This window comes from Cetorhinus maximus, chromosome 17, assembly GCF_964194155.1.
Source record: "Cetorhinus maximus chromosome 17, sCetMax3.hap1.1, whole genome shotgun sequence".
NCBI classification, from domain to species: domain Eukaryota; kingdom Metazoa; phylum Chordata; class Chondrichthyes; order Lamniformes; family Cetorhinidae; genus Cetorhinus; species Cetorhinus maximus.
This window is the reverse complement of record NC_135895.1, coordinates 100,561,301-100,578,956: the sequence shown is the minus strand read 5'-3', so window position 1 is coordinate 100,578,956 and position 17,656 is coordinate 100,561,301. Positions and strand designations below refer to the sequence as shown.

General features: G+C 35.7%; 1 protein-coding gene across 3 annotated transcripts in view; it reads left to right on the top strand.

Moving 5' to 3' along the window:
* Window positions 1–16,666, top strand: part of nek7 (NIMA-related kinase 7) — a 188,469-nt gene extending 171,803 nt beyond the window's left edge. For all 3 annotated transcript variants that reach the window (XM_078561716.1, XM_078561714.1, XM_078561715.1), the window contains exons 10-11: window positions 7,037–7,150; window positions 12,105–16,666. In XM_078561716.1, coding sequence (XP_078417842.1) covers window positions 7,037–7,150; window positions 12,105–12,215 — 225 coding nt within the window. In that variant the 3' untranslated portion in view covers window positions 12,216–16,666. The remainder of the gene's footprint in view (window positions 1–7,036; window positions 7,151–12,104) is intronic.
* Window positions 16,667–17,656: the final 990 nt, after the last annotated feature.

Here is a 17,656-nt window from a genome sequence, read left to right as displayed (position 1 = left end):
AGCAGAAATTAAATACCTGAAGCTTTTCTTCATAATTCTGAAACCACACACATGGCTTTATAAGAACTTGAAATACACATTTCTAAACAATCCAGGATTCTCAATTCTCCCAGTGGAAAGCTATTTCTATTCCCATATGTAATGCAGACTGGATCACCATTGACTCTGTTAGTCACTAATTATCCAACCACTCCAGGAATTCAGATAATTGTTGCTGACACTCTAGCACAGTATTGAAAATGTCTGCATTGACGGAGAGTATCGTTCTTAAGATTTTAGACTGAAACCCAGCGATTCAGGAGGACATTAAAGATTCTATCATGCTATTGTAAGAATAGAAGGAACTTTTCCTCAGTGTACTGACCAACAACACCAAACACAAATGACTGGTTATTAGCTGCATTTTAAATTGTGGGATCTTGCTGTGCTTAATTTGTCTGCTGCATTTGTTAGCATAATAGCCACTATATTTCAGAGTAATTCAGCATTTTGCAATATTTGAGCATTGTGACATATATTCACTAAAATATATATAAATCCACATTTACCAGCTGATAGAACTTACTTATTACACAGCAGATATTTAGATAAAATTAATCAGATAAAAAGATGTCCTTTATTTTTCCTGCATACAGGAAGATTGAATGAACATGATCACAGAATTAAATTGCGTTAATATAGCCCCTTTCGCAACCTCAGGACATCCCAATGTATTTCACAGCCAATTAGTTATTTTTTTGAAATGTGTTATGTAGGGATGCACAGCAAGGTTCCGCAAACTGCAATGGAATAAAAGACTAATTTAACTCTATTAGTGGTGTTGGTTGTGAAATAAATATTGGCCAGGGCACCTAGAGAACTCCTTAGCTTTTTGAATAGTGCCACAGTATGTTTTATGTTTACTTAGGGGGGTAGTTGAAAATGGAGTTTAACACATCCTTTGGAAGGCATGACCTGTGACAGTGCAGCACTCCCTCGGAACTGCACTAGAATGTCAGCCTAGATTAAGTGCTCACTTTCTGAAGTAGGACTTGAACTCACAACGTAGGGACTCGGGCAAAACTGGTACCGTGGAGCTAATGCTGACAGGATGTTTCTAACATTTTCATCCACCTTTTCCTGCATGCACCTTCTTTGGAGGCATCAATTCTAGTTTTTGACTCAACTGTTTTGCTCAATGACCTCAGCCAAGTTATTTCGCCATGTTCAAAATTACTTTGTCTTCCTTATTCCTGGCATAAGTCTTTCTCAGTCAGTATTTCATTTGTACCAAGCTTGTAGCTAAATAGAACCAAAGCAGGAAAAGTAGTGTTTCATCTTGTACTTTGACCAACTGTTGTAACTCTGCCAAGTTATTTGTGTTTTTATCTTGCTTTGTGTTGCGGAACAGTTCATTTACACAAGCAATAGGACTCACTTGTGAAAAATGATAATTACATCTTAAATGTAAAGAAGTGAATACAAATTGCAGCTAAAGAAGTTTTCAGGATGATAGCACTTTCTAAGCAGAGACAGTTCAGGTGACATAATTTAGAACATGGATGCATGCTTGACGCTTGTAAGAATGGACCACTATTTGCTATGGCAGGGCATCTAATGATGCCTGTTGTTAGTTAGACTTTCTCTTGCCAGTTCATATTTTCATATTTTTTACTTGGCAAGTTGCTAAAAGTGAGAGTTGACATTGTTGCAGTGAGAGAAATTGGGCATCTCAGACATGAATGAAAGTAACAGTGTATCTCCTTAACCAATAAGATTGAAGTATTGTGAAATTAGTAGTACAAAGACTGAGGAGGTGTGAATTATATTGGGTGAATTCAATGTCAATCAAGTACAGAAAGAAAATGGGAAAAGAAAAATTGAGTCAAGAGAGACAGATTAACAAAAGAGACAAAGTAAAAGGAAATAGAAGTTTTAGAATTTAAAATGTTCTTTTTTAAAAATCTCAAACAATTAAACCCTAAAGAAAAAGGACTCCGTACTCGTAATTAATTTTCAGTGCCAGAGGGGTTGATTGGCTACAGTTTATACTTATCACATCATTAAAAGGGCACTTAGACTAATATGAACAAGACTGACTTCTGTGACAAGATTCGTTCGTGTCTACCATGCGAATGCAGCAGCTTTAATGAACTTTAATGGTGAGGCAACCAGCATGATACTGCCTTTGCAAAGTTAATGGACAACAACTTTTGGATTTCCCTGCACCTTCATTTGCCTGTAACTGCCGTACCATTTGTAAATAAATAGCGACAAGCACTGTTAGCCTCACCATTACTTTGACAGCAAAGTTTGGCCTATTGGGCATCTGAGACATGAATGAAAGTAACAGTGTATCTCCTTAACCAATAAGATTGAAGGATTGTGAAATTAATATTACAAAGACTGAGAAGGAGGTGTGAATTATATTGGGTGAATTCAATGTCAATCAGGTACAGAAAGAGAATGGGAAAAGAAAAATTGAGTCAAGATCCCTTTAAACTATTCTTCAAAATTTTTTTTTATATCATTCATGGGATGTGGGTGTCGCTGGCTGGGCCAGCATTTATTGCCTATCCTTAATTGACCTTGAGAAGGTGGTGGTGAGCTGCTGCCTTGAACCACTGCAGCCCATGTGGTGTAGGTACACCCACAGTGCTGTTAGGGAAGGAGTTCCAGGATTTTGACTAATTCAAGTTGTATTAATTTTTAAGACTTTCCTTCACACTTCATATATAAACGGACAACACTGAGGTATGAGAGAAAACCTCTCTTACTCTTGTTAACACTCAGAACTTTGCTGTTTCCTTAACACATTCATTTTTTTTTAGACTTTCCTCAGTTCTGAACTGAGCTCTGTATGACACTCCCTCATTGTGTTTCCGTTGTCGCAAATTTGACAAACAACCAGTTGTTGTTAAATTTACTTCCTATTAATGATTGAAAAGAACTAGTTTCAAAACAATTCACTCAAAACTGCATGACCTCTTACACAAAGCAACTTTTAAAAAATCTAATTTTTATCAGCTTGTTTCCTTCTACAATATACATTAATCATATCACAAAATATATTGCACTTATTAATAAAAGTTGAATTTTACTCATGACATTGCTGGCGTCTTCATAGTCCCTGGTGGTGATCTCAAACTCATGAAAACAAATATCACTATTACATCTCTATTTTTGCCAATTTAAAGTTGATCCTGGGCTCTTCTCCCTAGAACAATACCCCAGCCCAATAATAACTGCTGACTACAAACAGCCAAACCCCAGAAATTAACTGTTGTAACAATGAAGCAAGTTAAGCCCCTGCACCTCTTATCGGGCTTCTCTAAATTTAAAAATGAACTTGTACAGGTTTTATTGGAGGATTTCTCTGGTTAAAATCCCTGAATTTATGACTCATTTAATAGGTGGTGTAAATCTGTGGTGCTGCACATTTCAGTATATTATGGCGCATAATGTATTCATTGAGGAAGTGGGAACGGCCCCAAAACAGTAGCATTCAATAAAAATAAGACTGAGGTTTACTTTGCCAGCCATTCTGTGTTAGCAACATTCATGCACTTTTAACAAAGATTTGGCATGTTTCTATTTATTTTGAGTTGTGAGATTTGAATAGTTCGGAAAGAGCAATGGTAATAAACTGCCAACCAGTGCAGTATCTTTTGAACATGTTTGAAAGACAGGCAATTGGTTTAAAAGTATTTTTCCCAAAAATAATGGTGGAAATTTAAAATTTTCAATGAAAATCGAAGATCTTAGTATGATGAACAAATTATCCTTAGTTAAAATTGGACTGTTGTAGTTCTAAATGCATTTTCCTGTCAAACCTGCCCTTTCACCCTTTTTGCATTTCACATGGCTATAAATAAGAGGCCTGTTGCTGCCTTTTTTCCCCCATAAATTGACCATTCCACATCTTTTTCAACCTCTTCCTTTTGCTCTAATTTGCTTAAATTTTGAGTAGAATATTGCAGTTCTTCTCCGCAATCTGGTTTGGATTATAAGAAAGAGGAAAGAATAAATCCTGGCAAAGCTTGCAAAGCTCAGAGCATAGTCAGCAGGAATCCTGGGAGCCAGTTGCATTCTGCAACCAGACATTGAGACTTGCAAAAAAAGTGTAGAAAAATGTGATTATGTATCTGGGACGCATGCGCGCACACAGACATAGATTGGTAGGTGAGATCCTGAACTATTACAAGTTTTGGGGATACCCAGCCCTCACCAGTTCACATGAGTCTGAGGAGTAGGCTGATCAAAGTTAGAGGTTTAATTAGAATAAATAACTAACTGTAAATAACACAGATGCCACACAGAAATCATTTTTAAAAACTGCTGTGATCAGACAACTGACCATGGACATTTGACCATCACAATTGCTGTGATCAGACAACTGACCATGGACATTTGAACAGCATTCTGCTGTTTGGTAATTGAATATGCTGCATTTTTGCTGACCATGCTAAAAATATGAATGGATTCAAAATGTCAAATTATCTTCAACTTTAATTAATGGATTCGTGGTGTTACTAATCCAAAATAAAAAGAGAAAATTCTGGAAATACTCAGAAGGTCAGGCGGCATCTGTAGAGAGGGAAACAGAGTTAATGTTTCAGGTTGATGACCTTTCATCAGAACTGTGAAAAGTTGGAAACGTAGGATTTGAGCAAGGGAATTTGAGGTTGGGGTTGTAGGGGGTGGGGGCGGTGGTTGGGAAACCAAGGGCAAGAGGAGGTCTGTGATAAGGTGGAAGACAGGAGAGATTGAATGACAAAAGATTTAGCCTTACAGGGCCAAAGGGAATGGTGATGGGTCAAGAAACGAAACAAAAGATGCCCCTAAAGTAGGTCTTGACAGCATCTGCGGAGAGGAATACAGTTAACGTTTCGAGTCTGAATGACCCTTCTGACTTTTCAGTTCTGATGAAGAGTCATGCGGACTCAAAACGTTAACTGTATTCTTCTCCGCAGATGCTGTCAGACCTGCTGAGTTTTTCCAGGTATTTTTGTTTTTGTTTTGGATTTCCAGCATCTGCAGTTTTTTGCTTTTATCCCTAAAGTAGGTGTGCTGTTGCCTGCAGGCAAAAATAAAAGAAAAACCAAAACATGCAAAGAAAGGGAAACAAAATGGGAGGACAGAGTTTAAGGTCTGGAATCATCGAACTTAACATTAAGTCCAGAAGGCCAAAAAGAGCCTAACTGAAAGATGAGGTGCTGTTCCTCAGGCTTAACTTGAGCTTTACTGTAACAGTGCACCAGGCCAAGGACAATGATGTGAGTAAAGTGGAGAATTGAAAATGACAGGCCACCAGAAGCTTAGGGTTGTGCTTATGGACTGAGCGAGATGTTCCGCAAAGTGGTCACCCAGTCGCTGGTTTCCCTAATGTAGAGGAGACCACATTCTGAGCAGTGAATACAGTAGACTAAATTGGAAGAAGTACACCCAAATCGCTGCTTCAGTTGAAAGGAGTGCTTGGGGCTTTGGACAGTGAGGAGAGAGGAGGTGAAAGGGCAGATATTTCCAGTACTTTCTGTATTTACTTCAAATTTCTAGCCTCCGCGGTATTCTGTTCTTTGTATTATTAATCTGGACTGTTTTTCCATAATTTTTAATATCAATGTTAGAATATTATTTTAATCACAGATTGTGGTTCAGCTGTCTAACTCATCTTCTTCATAGCAAAAGGTAAGAAACACCTTTTGCACCCATTCAAACAGTGACACAGGAAATCCAGAGCGAAATAAGGTCGCACTTTAATTGCTTTAGCACCTTTAACGACTGATACGATATTGTGCATGGTCAAAGGAAGTGATGAAACACCATGCAAAATGGGACATTTTTGTAAAGGGTTAAATTATCTAAATGAATAATGAATAGTTTAGATGAATCAAAAACAGAAAATGCTGGGAAAACTCAGCAGGTCCAATAGCATCTGTGGAGAGGAAAAAACAGAATTAACGTTTTGAGTCCGTATGACTTCTTCAGAGCTAAAGAGAAGTAAAAATGTGTTGAAATGTATACTGTTTAAGTGGGGTGGAGTAGGTGAAGCTGGATAGAAGGCCAGCGATAGATGGGGACAAAGGAGAGATTGCCAAAAATGTCATGAACAAAAGGACAAAGGGGTGTTAATGTTAGTGGTACTGGCTAAAGGAGGTGCTGATGGTGGTATTAAGGTCAGAAAGTGGTAATAGCAGGACAAGGGTAAGCACTCTGGAAAGAACAACATGAACAAGTGACAGATGGCCCTAGTGGGGTGGGGTGGGGGGAGGGGACGGTGGTGGGAAAAAATATTGAAAATAGGATAAAAGGGGGGGATAAAACAATGAATAAAAATGAAAATAAATAAAAATAAGTGGATAAAAAATGAAAATGAATATTGAAAAAAAGGGATAAAAAAGTGGCGAGGATGGAGAGAGAGTTCATGGTCTGAAGTTGTTGAAATCAGTATTAAGTCCGGAAGGCTGTAAAGTGCCTAGTTGGAAGATGAGGTGCTGTTCCTCCAGTTTGCGTTGGGCTTCACTGGAACATTGCAGCAGGCCAAGGACGGACATGTGGGCACGAGAGCAGGATGGTGTGTTGAAACGGCAAGTGACAGGAAGGTCTGGGTCATGCTTGCGGACAGACCGAAGGTGTTCCACAAAGCGGTCATCCAGTCTGCGTTTAGTCTCTCCAATGTAGAGGAGACATTGGAGCAGCGAATGCAGAAGACGAGTTTAGATTAATCCCTGTATTTTTGTTGTATTTAGTGCTCATCATGAATGGCAACTTAGAATCAAAGGGTGATGCTTAAATGGTTGAAATTTGGAATAATTTATGGATTCTGAACTAAATCCATTTTTGCTTTAGTGGAATATATTCTGGTCAGTCTGTAAGGATTATTTGGAAGTGATAATGAAAAGCAAATGTAGGAATCTAACTCAAGATTGAGTAATTAAGGTTTGTTTCCCATACAAACTATACTGAAGTAGTGGTCCCATTTATAAACCACTTTCTGATATACTTTAATTTCTTTCAATACTAATCTGTCCATGATTTCTCTCTCAATTTCATTCAGATGGCTGCACTTCAAAGTCCATTCTACGGTGATAAGATGAACCTATATTCTCTCTGTAAAAAGATCGAACAATGTGATTATCCTCCTCTTCCTTCCGACCATTATTCAGAAGAGGTGAGTTCCATTTTGTTTTACATTATTGATAGCCGTTTGACTTTAAGAAAAATACAGTAATTGGGATGAATGCAAGAAAATAATTCTGGAGTACTCCATCCATTATAGGAAGCCTTCTGTTTTTGTGTGATCAAACTGTATTTTACGATTTTGAATGAAATAATGTTCATCACCGTGAGTACAAAATAGGCAGAATCAGTATCTTCTGCTCTTTAGGTCATTAAATTCAAATATTAATATTTTAATTGCTTTTTGTACAATATTTGCCTTAAGTTTGCTTCATGTCAGACAGTCTCGTAAAGCAACTTTGACATACTTCACTCTGGCTGGTAAAAACATGGGTTTCTGATCTCAGCCAACCATCTGGGAAAGATTGCAAGGCAAGAAAAAAAATGCCACCATGCTCAGTTCAAGAGCAATGGAATTGGTTCGCTCTTTCCTTTTGGCAATTATGAGAAAGGAAAATGCAGTGCAAACTGTGATGCAGAATAATATGTATTGTTTGTTGCAAATACTCCTGTTCCTTCTAATCTTTAAGCCTCATACAATATACCAATAAATCTAGACTTTGTAAAACAGAAGATTTATGTCTAGTAGTAATTGCTAGATGACTATACATGAATTGTATTTACAATGTCCTTTACAAGCTTAAATAAAGTTAATAATAAAGCTCATGTTTTACATCAGTATAGAACCATATTTGGAAGGGGGCAAAAGGAAATCCTTGGAGCAAAATTTGTTTGTCTTTTCAATATTCTCTTTTAATTAAAATCTCCTTGGAGCACTAACTGTGTTATTTGATGATAGCACCTTGTTAGTTTTTATTTTGTTTTCTAATTGTTCATACATATCCCATCTAATTCTTGATCAGTGATGTTTCCAGCAATGTACATAGACTGTTTCAGCTTAGCTGACTTAGAATCTGTGGGTCTAGATGGTATAGTTAGGTGTAAACAATAATGTGAAAAGATGGCAAAAATGTCATAGGTTGTTCTTTATTGTGTCATTCAGACTGTCTGCTTTTGCTGTGATGCACATGAATATTTCACGTATCTGCTTCTTCATCCCCATTCTTCTTGACTAATTTTCAGACTGTCTGAATTTGCATTTCACATGGTAGCTGATTAGGAGATGTTGAGCGTGGTAGAGGAGCCTCAGCAGGCGGTTGCTATGGCGACCTTCGGCAGGATTTAATGATAATGCCACTAGTGGTTGGTTGAAGTCGGCCTGCCTGCAGGGCTACTCTCTTATTGTGGCTAAGTGTGAAGTGGGGGTTGTGTATTTGCAGCCAAGGGGCAATTATCAGGGACCGGCCCAGATGGAAGGTCCCAGAGCTGGCAAAGGCTGAATCCAATCCATTCCTCCCCTACCTTCAGCAATGCCAGTGTGGAAAGATAATTAGCACAAAACAGGAGCATATCTTTCCTTCCAGCCTGACACAATGTGAATGTGTATGGTAATAGATTGGCTTTGTTTTTGTTAGTATTCTTGGCATTTGCTTCTTTCCTAGAGGCATGGGAGATAGATTTACTTTATTTGGGTTCCAAACAGGGAATTACTGTGTATAGTTACTGCCATTCATGTTCACTCGTTATTTTATGAAAAATGTAGACAAAAAATAATATAAACCCTTAAATTACATGAATAACTGGTATTTTGTTGTACAGTACCCTTTTCGTTTCAACATGCCACATTTTTTATAGGCAAAGAAATGGTCAAAGTGATAGTGTATTCTTGATAAATATGGATCTCTTTTAAGCTATCTAGTTGATCTATAAATGTACAACATAGTAGAAGGATTTTTATATTAGTTTGTACTATTTTTTGACATATAATGTATACAACATTTTGCATTTGATAAAATTTGCTTCTCTGTCCTTCACTTAGTGAACTAGGTCTGCTATGAAATGTTGCTAAAGGCTTAATTGCAAACAATCCCTCCATTAAATGCACCTACAGTAATTTTTTTTGGCATTGTCCATTATCTGTGCAGACTGAGCCTTTTGAATCTAATCTAAATGTTGAGTGTATTTCTATGAGCCATCTGATGCTGTTTAGAATAATTAAGCTGCTGACTTTCTTGGGTATTATTTTGTCTCTAGCACTCTTGAGAAAGTGGAAACAAAATTTATATTTGAACAATAATGACATCACCAAATGTTTATTTTGGACTTTTATACATTCAAAAAGTACACAGTGTAAATTTTAAAATAAAAAAAAAGCAAAGGTCATTATGAATACAACACAGCGTGCCTTCCAGTAAAACATCTTTTTATAAAAAGATGGGGCAGGGGAGTGGCGGTTGTGGGGGTATGGTGGCGTAGTGATAATGTCACTGGATTAGTAATCCAGAGGCCTCGGTTAATTCTCTGGGGGCACAGATTTCAGATCCCGCCGTGGCAGCTGGTGGAATTTAAATTCAATTAATATATTTGGAATATAAAGCTAGTCCCAGCAATAGTGACTATGATAACTATCATGGATTGTTGTAACAACCCACCTGGTTCACTAATGTCTTTTAAGGAAGGAAATCTGCCACCTTTACCTGGTCTGGCCTACATGTGACTCCAAACCCTCAGTAATGTGGTTGACTCTTAACTGCCCTCTGAAATGGCCTGGAACTCAGTTCAAGGGCAGTTAGGGGTGGGTAGTAAATGCCCCCATCCCATGAAAGAATAAAAGTTTTGAATGGTGACTTTGACTCTAACTCGTTTATGGAAGCACAAACTGTATTTCACAGGGAGACATTCAGTAATCAGTATAGCCTCACAGAATGGCAGACAATAGTTCTCTCTTAATGAGAAGTAAAACTTAATCTTGATAGTGCAAACAAGCATTTACCTCTCTAAAGAATTTTAATTCTGTCTTTATTATTTACTCTGTGTAATGAATTCTAACCAGATGTTTTAGTTTATAGAAAATGTTGAATTTAATCATTTCTTTCAGCATTTTATTTCATAGCTTTGACATTTGACATTTTTTAAAAATGCCAACAACATGGATAATGGTAACCATTTAAGTTAGCTTTTATTTGTTATATGGTTCCAAAGGTGGCAAGAATACTAAACACTGCACAGTTTTTGGAAATGTATATTTTTAAGTCCGATATATCTGAAAAGAAATTCTGAAAATTCCTAAGGGCGATTATGCTACAATAGAATTTAAAGAAATGTTAAGATTCAAATGACCCTTTGATTGCATTGAAACAATTTGTGACATGAAAATCCAAGTTAATGTGAAGTGATATCCAAACCTAACACACAGCACTTGAAATGTTATGGTCAGTAGTAATTCCTTGTGATCAGGAATTCTTTTCAAAACATGAGAGATTCTTCCAGGAGCTAAATGGCAGTGAAGTATAGTTAATATATTGCTGGTGATGCAGAGCTCTGATGATCACGGTAACTTGAGAGCAGCAGCCGTGTTTCACTAACATAGCGACTATTTCATTTAGGATAAAATTGTGATTTTTGTTTTATGTGTAGTGACAAGTTAGATATGATATATTTTAGAAGATTGACTTGGTCCCCTGTGTTAATTCCCAGCTCATATTTTTCTCATATGAGCTAGATGCCACAGTATGTTACATTGGAGATCCAGACTCCTCTATAAAGGAAAGTAGAATAGGATTGTGCGCAAAAGAAGTTTGAACAAATCACCCACGCAGTCCAAAAAAAATTAAGAGTACATTAGGTACAGATTGTGATTCATGAATGATATCTAATGGATTACAAGGATTTGATTTTTTTTGTTCTTGCCAGTGACTAATGGTCCAGATTTTATGGTCGGTGGTGAGGCGATGGTGCTCACCACTGATTTGGAACAAATCTGCCCACAAAGACTTAATGATTTCTGTGGTGTGGATTTCCCCTTTCCCAATGTCAGTTGCACCTAGTGCTAAGTCCAGCAACAGTGATGTCATCAAGCAGGGTAAGCAACCAATCACATTGAAGTATTCTCAGGCAGCAAACCAAGAAGTGAAATGCACTGAATTTTTCACTTGTAATTAAAAAAAACTTAGCAAAATAAAGAAATTGGGATGTAGACATGCGATTAAGGTCGAAGCTGAAATATCAATTTTTAAAAAAACATACTTCATTTTAAAAATGTGTTTTTTTCCCCATCCACTGGATAAATTTGACATTCTACAACTATACGGTTTTTCAGGGATGGTGAGGTAGTTCAGTAGTCATTAGTACTTGGCGGACTGTTAAAAAGCCAGTTCCACTTCATTCAACAAGATGTAACTTTGTCAAGAGCTCTTACAGCGAGACAAATAGTGGAAATGGCAAGTTTTCATCGGTTCAGTGATTTCCACTTTATTGCCATCTGGTTAACTTGACCAGCGCACTGGAGAAAAGCGTAGAATTAAAATGGAAACTTCTGGATTTCCATACTTAACTCCACATGCACAGATTCCAAAAATTGCTATCAATTTTAGAGGAGTATTGATGGTGAACACTGAAAGTTTTGATGTCGATTACAGGCCATTTTTTTTCACTGTGTAACACATTTGCAGTTAAACAATGGAAATGGGATGTTTGAGGCAGAGAATTATGCTCATCACACAGTCAAAGATTGTATGATATCCAACTGCACTAGAGCTCAATTATTTAAATTGTGGGCATTTAATTAAGCTTGACAGGGTAAAAAAACAAGATTCACCTAGTTTGCTATCTACCAATAGCCTAGTTGTTCCCATTCCTAACTGGGTCTGATGACCATTAACATTAATGTATGTGGACAGTTGTCGATAGGAAACTGCATTTCACTCTTGATAAGTTACTGTAGTTCATTTATGATATCGTACTTTGAGAGTTATGTTTCTTTCAGACTGAGGAAATTAGACCCCTGCCCCATCAATGCAGACGACATTGCTAAGCCATTTTATGACCTCTTTGTTCCTGACAATGGTTCTTTTCCTCTTTACTTAACAAACTCTTTTGTTTTCTAGCTTCGACAATTAGTAAATATCTGCATTAACCCAGATCCAGAGAAGAGACCAGATATTGCTTATGTGTATGAGGTAGCTAAGCGCATGCATGCACTTTCTTCAGGAAGCTAAAGCAAATCATGCATCAGGAAGAAGAAAAACTAGAAGATATGAACATAAAAATTCAGTGTTTCTATATTCTATCATTACTCTTTGTTATTCCGTGTCAAAGGATAGTTGTACAGAATTCAGTGGCATCATTGGAATGAAAGTTACACATACCCAAAAGAAATGAGTTCTTAATGACATGGTTCTAAATGCTGAACTGTATTTGTTTTAATAATTACAACCTCTTGGTGGCCTTCTGTGTTTTAATTCATATACTGTTTCCATTTCTGTCCTTACACTTGATATTTTAAAAATAAAATTGGCATGCCTGCGGGTTTTTACAATCACATACAAATATGTTTCCTGCAGGCCTATTGGACCAGACATTACTGTGCCTTGTTACATAACTCATGCTCTTATTTATAGCATTTATTACATCTATCTTGTAGCTTTGTGATATTTTCTGTTGACCCCATAGCTGCCTGGTGACATTGTATGAAGTTGCACCATGTTTTGGTATGTTATGCAAATCAACATTTGGTTTGAATGGACCAAATTCTAAATTGCTTGAATGTTCCTTGTAAGTCACAACAATGCTAACCAAAATACTATTAAATGTTCAGTGACATTTATGGTTTCTAAAAGGTGCCTTTATTGTTGTTTTTATAAAAAAAAATCTACAGTCTAATGCTGTAATTTTAGTTACCCATTTGATGTTATATTACCATTATGAACAATTACTGTTCAGCCTTGTGAATTCAAAGGTTCACCGAAAACCAGAATAATGCTTTGTTACCATGAAGTTTGGCCACTTTGTTCATTTCAGCTTTAATTATGTACTTCCTTGTTTATCTCCAGTCCTGATTTGCCAGAAACTAGAGATAAGACCCTCCATCATTGCAATGCTGTGTCAGCTTGCTAGTAGATGCACTAGAGTGACTTGGGAATGACTCTGTCTCTGATTTTCTTTTTCCCCAAAGCAGCACAGCTGAAATTTGTAATTTAGCAGAGATGGGGGGGGGGGAATGAACTTGCCTGTTATAGTTCTGTGGTGTTCCAACATGCAGTACCACCATTTTGCTCTTTACAGTTTTCAACTTTAAAATAAGTTGTTTATAGTGGTTTCAGTGCATCTAAAGCACATGTAAGTTTAAAAAAACTTATATTTCTTCAAACCTCACAAAACTATTTTCATAAAGCATTTGGATCAGTTCTACAATGTTATACAATTAGTAAATGTAATTTATTGATAAGATGTTGAGTAAATGTCCACATTTTTATTGAATAGGATACTCAATGGAGAACTGAAATGTAGGATATATTGAGAGCACAAAGCGTTTGACAGCTGAAGAGTGACAGTTGTCAGTTATAAAGCTATTCCCTTTGTTGTGATACTAGTGTGACACTTAATGGTGCAGACTGGTCAGATCACAGATTCGAGGACATGTGCTGAATCACATGATCTCTAAAGATAGCTTTTGGGAGGTGTTAGAACTGTCCTTGGTGCCTTTGAATTAGGAAGGAAAAGTTAGTTGAGGTTCCTGTTCCTGATGCAGAATTGCAGTGATCCCAGCTGAAAATGCAGTCCAGGTTCACACACGAAGAATGGCTACTTGAGTAAGATACTGGAAAGTTGCCAGAGCTTGTGGCAAATATCTTTTTAAGTACATGTGACTGAAACAAAGCAGATAAAAATCTGAGGATCGGGCCTGGAAAATTGTTCCTTGTTTGTGAAATAGATTCTCTCTTGTGCAGATTCTTGATGATTTTGCATTTGATTTATCTATTAAGACATTTGCAAGTGCAAAGGGTGATTTAATGTATTCAGTCATTTAAATTGCTTTTTCGTCTCTCTCTAAAATTGAGCATTTGCCATCTTGAGAAACGATTGAGCGGTGAGGAAAAACAAGAGTAAGTTAACTCAATGATTTTGGCCCAAAATAGAATTCATTGTGGATTTTGGATCCAGGACCTGACAGGGGAAAAAATACCTTAATTTCAATATCCCTGTATGAAATTGAAGTATAAAATGTATATACTGAGTAGAACATGTATCCAGGAACCGCACATTTTAATTCCTTTTTATTTTTTCACATTGTTTTAAAAAAAAGGTTTTATATGAAGTCATAGGTAAAACTTCATCCTCTTTCCAGGCTTCAGTGATGGCTTTTCCATATTTTGAATTTAAACAGATTTTCCATATTCCCATAAAGGGATTGTAAGATATCAGCCAAAAAAAGATGCTGTGTTGGGCAGGATAAAGTGATACCACACTAATTAACAGTATAATATAGTACTGTATCAGTCAAAAAAAAAAATGAAAATGTGTTAAATTTGCCCTATTGTCTCTGTACATCTGTGGCATTAATTTAATGGTCATAGAATCTCTATCTTTAAATTATTTTTAAAGCACTGTGTGTCATTACTGACCATTCTTGTGAATTATAATTGTTAGCATTTATACTTGTTACCATTTATAATTGTTAGCATTTATAATTTTCGCTATTGCAAATGATCTTTTTTAAAGAAAAGCCTCTTTTAAAATAAGTCTATCCTAATTTTCGCCCTGGATTATGTTGCGAATACATATATTAAATTGTTTTTCGTTTTGTAAATCCTTGTACATCTATTACTAAGGAATTTTGTTGGGAAAACCAAAGTACCATAAAGTGTGCCTTTTATATTTTACATAAATGCTAAAATGTTTCGATTTAATTGTAATTACATATACGTTGATAAAGGATATGCAGGAAGGATTCCACTGCACAAATTCCCACAGCTTCCTTAGCACATTAGGCATTCTTCAAAAATCAACCAGAAAAATAGACCTTTTAGCGAAATATTTTGTGTAATGAGTTCTCTGATAACAAAGCCACTTTACTGAAAAACTATGGGATAGATTTGAAAATAAATTTTGCTCTTGTTTTAATTTATCCTAATTCAACACAAAATATGACAAATGCTACTTGCTAACATTAAATTTACAAATTGTTTATTTTCTGAAAATCAGTCTGCTTTTTGTATTTCTGACATGAACACTCTTGAGTGTAACCGTTTCCTTTGATATAATTGAACAAAAATGCTGTAGATTTCTGTTCCATTTCCTCTCCACGGACGCACACATGCACATATTTGTAGATGTAATGACAGAAAAACCTGGTGATGGTTCTGTTCACTTTGCCTTTGTTAATAACGTTCGTGTTTTGTTTAAAGTTTTATATTTGGAGTGAGCATTTACATTGCTGTTCTGAAATCTGGCTTAATGCATCATTTACAAAAAATGTCTGCAAAGTCAAGTTTCTTATTATAATTGTTGATCAGGTAAATAAAATGACTGGAGTAGATGGCATGGCTATTAGTGTAAAAAGGTATTTACACTGAGTAGTGTTATACTTATTCTTGAATTGCTAATGGATAATTTTCCATCCTATGAAATAGGTATTGGTCGTTTTGTAAAGACTTGAATAGTTTTTTTTTTATTTCCATTTCTTAATTTCATGTGTTTTTATTGTCGTCATAGACTTTTTAAATTAATGTATATGCTGCCATGTTAACCTAACTGATTTTGCTTTTAAAATGCAGCTATTCTGTTACCAAAATGATTGTTTGAATTAGCTCCTGAATTGCTTCAAATCTATTAATACAAGAAACCACCTCCATAATATGTCAAATGTTTATAATGGAATTTAATTGTTAAGTCTAAAAGACTGGCTTCCAGATTTGTACTGTAGTTAATTATGTGAATCTAAGTTTTAAATTGTAATATTTGGTTTGTGATTATCTACATCCAAAACACTAATAGATTGCTATCCTCCACTTCTGATATGTTCTGTGTTGGCCTCTTTATTTATGTCTGCAGGAAGGAGAATTCACCCCTTACAAGTCAATGTGCACAAGATAATGATCTATAAACTTTATTGCGTTTTCTTTTCAAAATCCTTCTTAATGATGAAAATCTGTAGAATTGTTCATAACAGTGTTTAGGACTGTTTAATTTAAACCTGGTATGTGGTTTGCTGTGATGTAAAATGTATATACATATTATTAAAATGAACACTTTGTATTTTCATATTTGCATAAGTATATTTCAAGAGTGTTTGTCAATATAAGCAAAACCTTTGTTTTAGTTTTGAGAGATATGTAAGTACAAAGTAATGCACCTTAATAGTTAAAAACAATTTTAATTTCTTGATTTTGTTAAAATTGCTTGATCCCATATTTTATTACTATGCTGATTAAATTAATGGGCTCTGCATGCAGAAACGCACAGTTTGACAGTGGGCACATGGATGATAAAGCTTATTGAGGAGACAGTGCCTATGTGTTGAAGAGTCACCTGTCAACATGCAAACAATCCTTCCTTTTCTGTGTACTCAATATAAAGTTGTGCTTTCTTGTATTCGGCTAGAACAGCCATTGTTGGCTGAGACACAATACATATATGTACATATATAAACATTTTCCACATGAGTTTATTAATTTGAGTGTGTCTGAATTTGCTAATACAAATTGTGAATTTACAACTCGATGTTATTCTCAGAAAGGACGTATTATTTTCTAAGCAACAGCTTTGTTAATTTTTTTTTGTACAGGCAAGAATATAAGCATAGGAATGATTGTTTCTGATGAATCATTTTAAAGATTCCCATACACTGAATATTAAATGCATTTGATTATTTTACAAAATTTAAATATCAAATGATATAACATAAAATCCAGGTTTTACTGAAGTCACTTGATGTTTCAGCAATTTAATTTTTCAACGTATGAAAGGTTAATTATAGCATTGTATTTGTGCTTTGTTAAATCAAAACAGTTCTCTCTGCCAGAGATTTCCCAATGCTTCCAATAGTTGTTCTACTATCTCAATGCCACCTTGTGGTTGCATAGTTTAATTACACTTCCACAACTACATTCACAAATGAAAAATATCAGACCAAAAATGAAATCATTGTTTTTTTGTTTCTGACTGCATATATACAAACCATTCATATACCATCCTAAAATATTTGTTCAATATTTGTTTTTTTTTATTATATGTGCTAGTGCTTCATATATAAACTCCAATTTTAAATTCCACATTTGGGCATTGTTTGATCAAGCTGATTTTTTTTTTGCATTGAAATAAATATGGCACACCTGAATCATGTGCATTTTCCAAAAAAAACCACCAAATAACATATTTTATCCACAACAAATGGCACCTACCTACAGCATCCAGCCTTGCAGTTTTTTCATTTCATTAACACAAAAATAAGTTGGCAGTTGGGTATTTTCTTTCTGCTTACTGTTAATTTCTCCAAAAAGGATTGAGGTTTCATCACCACTAGAAGTGTTTTGCAAGCCATTTTTATTTCTGTTTTGCAGCAGAACACCAGGATCTAATTTGCAGAGGGAAAAGGCCTCTGTCTTCTGAGAACAGACTAGAGCCACTCGTGGATTAATTCAGTAATGAGTATTGAGTG